Below are 2871 nucleotides of genomic sequence, written 5' to 3' on the forward strand. Positions count from 1 at the left end.
TGTGTGTGTGTGTGTGTGTGTGTGTGTGTGTGTGTGTGTGTGTGTGTCATCAGACTAAGCCTGTGGGCAATACTGAGAGCATCCGAGAAAAAAAAAAATGGGGACTGGAGCAATCAGAGAGACGGAGGTAGGAAGCAGCATGGGATGGAAGCGGGATGGTGATGGGGGGCCATGCCCCAACCCACCCCTGGACCCAGGATCCGTCCTCACCAGGGTCACATTGCACCAGTCAATGCGGAAGTGGGGTGCCAAGGTGTCATAGCAAGACAGAAGTGGAGGTTGGCCCTGGGCACAACGGGCATGGCTATCGGGGGATGCCACCATCTTCAGGCAAGTAGAGAAAGGTGAGGCAGAACCCACCTTAATGTACACCCTGGGACCAGATAGAAGTCACTGTCAGCAGAATGGGGGCAGGGGGCACCAGGCACCACTCTCCAGGGGTTGTTGAAACTGTCCTGATTGTAGGCTATGACCTGGGGATGGGATGGGGGAGACGGCTAGGAGGGAGGATTAAGGGAGAAACACGGCACAGCTGGGGTCTGGCAGGAGTCACAGTCCTCCCAGAGATCTGAGGTCATGGTGAGAGTACCCAGAGCAACCCATTCTTCTGGGGGCCTTACCCTCCCCACTAAGGAATGTCTTTTAATGGATGGATCTGGTATGTCCTCATGAGGCACCAGGAAGTACAGAGTTCAGGGTAACTAGGGTCTGGGCTCTGGAAGGACAAGGAGATGGGGGGGTAGCCAGAGGGGAGTGGAGAGTGGTGTGATGCTGGCAGGTGGAGATGAGCATGGTTAAGCCCCACCTGGAAATTAGGGAGACCCTTGTTCTATGCCCGCCACAAGCAGCATCCTCCTCTTTCAGGAAGTCTTCTAGGGTTGCACACCTACCCTTCTTTTCGGCCCTCAATGGGGAGGGGGACACGGCCCCCACGGTCCAAGGCAGAAGTGATGTTGAGCAGCTGAAGCTCTCCGGGCTCCCAGAGTCCCCCCAAGGCTGAGAGGAAGCGGCTGGCAGGCGTTGAGGGCAGCACCTCCTCCACATCATGGCTGCGCACCAGAAACTCAGCTTGGTATGGCAGCAGGGGGCCTGGGAAGGCCAGGTGGACACCTCAGGCTGCACCCAGACCCAGCTCTGCCCCGCAAAGTCTCCCCGAAGCTCCTCCCCACATCCCCGCACACCCCTTCAGGCCCCTCAATGTCCCATCCATCACAGACCCCAACGAGCCAAGGCCCCGTAGTCTCTGCAACGCAGCCGGTAACAGAACTCCAGAGCCTGGAACCCCAGCCCAGCACCCATTCTCTAAGGCCTTGTCCCCACTTTCCAGGATGCCCTGCTCCACTCCTCTCCAAGCCTCTCCCGTCCACAGCCCCCTCCCTTTCCAGGGGAGATCCCCCAAGACTGGCACTGGTGAGGAAGGGATGGGGCACAGCTAGAGGTACCTTCCGAGTCCCCAATCTCCAGCACCAGCCTCTGCTGAGTGGTATTAAAGCTGTCCCGATTGTAGGCTGTGACCTGGGGGATGGGATAGACACCTGAGAGGTGGATTGGGGAGAAACGTGGCACAGCGGGGGCCTGGCAGGAGAGGACTCAGATACCAAATTAGAGGTATGTAAATTACATGTAAATAACTGTGAAGGAACGCCCAATCCGACTGGTAGGGCTGCTCCTAGGAGGCCACGCTGGCCAACCCTTATGATTTTCTCAGGGTCCCTGACGGCACCTCAATGACCTGGCGCCCACGATCTTCTGGGGTGGCAGAGCCGTAGAGGAAGCCAGGGTGGTGCGGGCTGCGCTGGGTGTAGCGGAGCCACCGGGGCAGGTCTGGGTGTCCCTGGAGGTGGGCGTGGTAGGTGATGCGGACGGCGGGTGGGACAGCTGGTGGACGTGAAGAGAGGGGATTAGAGTCACAGCAGGAGCCCTCCGGGGTCCACCCCAGCCCGCCCGCCTGGGTGCCTGTCAGGCCGCTCACCGACGTGCTCAGGAAGGCTCAGAAACGTCTCATGGTCCAAAGTGTGCACAAAGACACGGCCCACAAGTGGGTGTAGCGTGGTCTGCTGGGCCTCGGCGTCCCCTAGTCCTGCCAGGAGAACTGTGGGGACCCCACAAGTCCCAAACACACAGGCCAGCCTCAGTCCTGGGCAGGGGATAAGATCCCTTCCCCACCAAGTCCTTGGAGCCCCTAAGAGACCATGAGAAGCGCTTCCTTTGCTGCCTCCCAGGAAGGGATTGGGGTGGGGGTGAGGGAGCAGGCCCTGCTGGGTTAGACATTTTCAATGTCTGGGTTGTGGGATTCGCGGGAGAGCCTCTCCCACAACCTTTCCATTCCTTGTTTTAGGCTCCTATTAATGGTGCAGTGGGCAGGGACTGATGTTTGACTGGGAAGTGTGTGTGTGAGAGGGTGGGTATGTGTGAGGGGGGTGTGTGTGAGGGTGTGTGTGGGGTGTGTGTATGAGGGTCTGTGTGAGTGTGGGTGTGTGTGAGGATGTGTGGGTAAGAGTGAGAGTTGTATGAGGGTGAGTGTGTGTGTGTGAGGGTGCATGTGTGAGGGTATGTGGGTGTGCGTGGGTTGTGTGATGGTGTGTGAAGGTGTGTGTGTCAGGGTGTGTGTGGGTGTGTGAGGGAGGGTTGTGTGTGTGAGGGTGTGTGAAGATGTGTGGGTGTGTGTGAGGGTGTGTGTGAGGGTGCGTGAGGGTTGTGTGTGTGAGGGCATGTGAGGGTGTGTGTGAGGGTGTGTGAGGGTGTGTGTGAGTGGGTGTGTGTGACAGTGTGTGAAGGTGTGTGTGAGGGTGTGTGAGGGTGTGTGTGAGTGCGGGTGTGTGAAGGTGTGCGCAAGGGTGTGTGAGGGTGCGCGTGAGTGTGGGTGTGTGA

General features: G+C 58.6%; 1 protein-coding gene across 2 annotated transcripts in view; it reads right to left on the reverse strand.

Annotated features, from left to right (window-relative positions):
• Positions 1-2871, reverse strand: part of SGCA (sarcoglycan alpha) — an 11458-nt gene that overhangs the window by 7311 nt on the left and 1276 nt on the right. Inside the window, exons 2-6 of one of the 2 annotated variants that reach the window (XM_023204440.3) lie at positions 1973-2092; positions 1724-1878; positions 1443-1515; positions 891-1089; positions 211-373 (exon numbers count right to left, since the gene is read on the reverse strand). In XM_023204440.3, the coding sequence (XP_023060208.2) occupies positions 211-373; positions 891-1089; positions 1443-1515; positions 1724-1878; positions 1973-2092 (710 nt within the window). The remainder of the gene's footprint in view (positions 1-210; positions 374-890; positions 1090-1442; positions 1516-1723; positions 1879-1972; positions 2093-2871) is intronic. The other variant, XM_023204441.3, reaches the window with a different exon arrangement.

This window comes from Piliocolobus tephrosceles, chromosome 16 (assembly GCF_002776525.5).
Source record: "Piliocolobus tephrosceles isolate RC106 chromosome 16, ASM277652v3, whole genome shotgun sequence".
NCBI classification, from domain to species: domain Eukaryota; kingdom Metazoa; phylum Chordata; class Mammalia; order Primates; family Cercopithecidae; genus Piliocolobus; species Piliocolobus tephrosceles.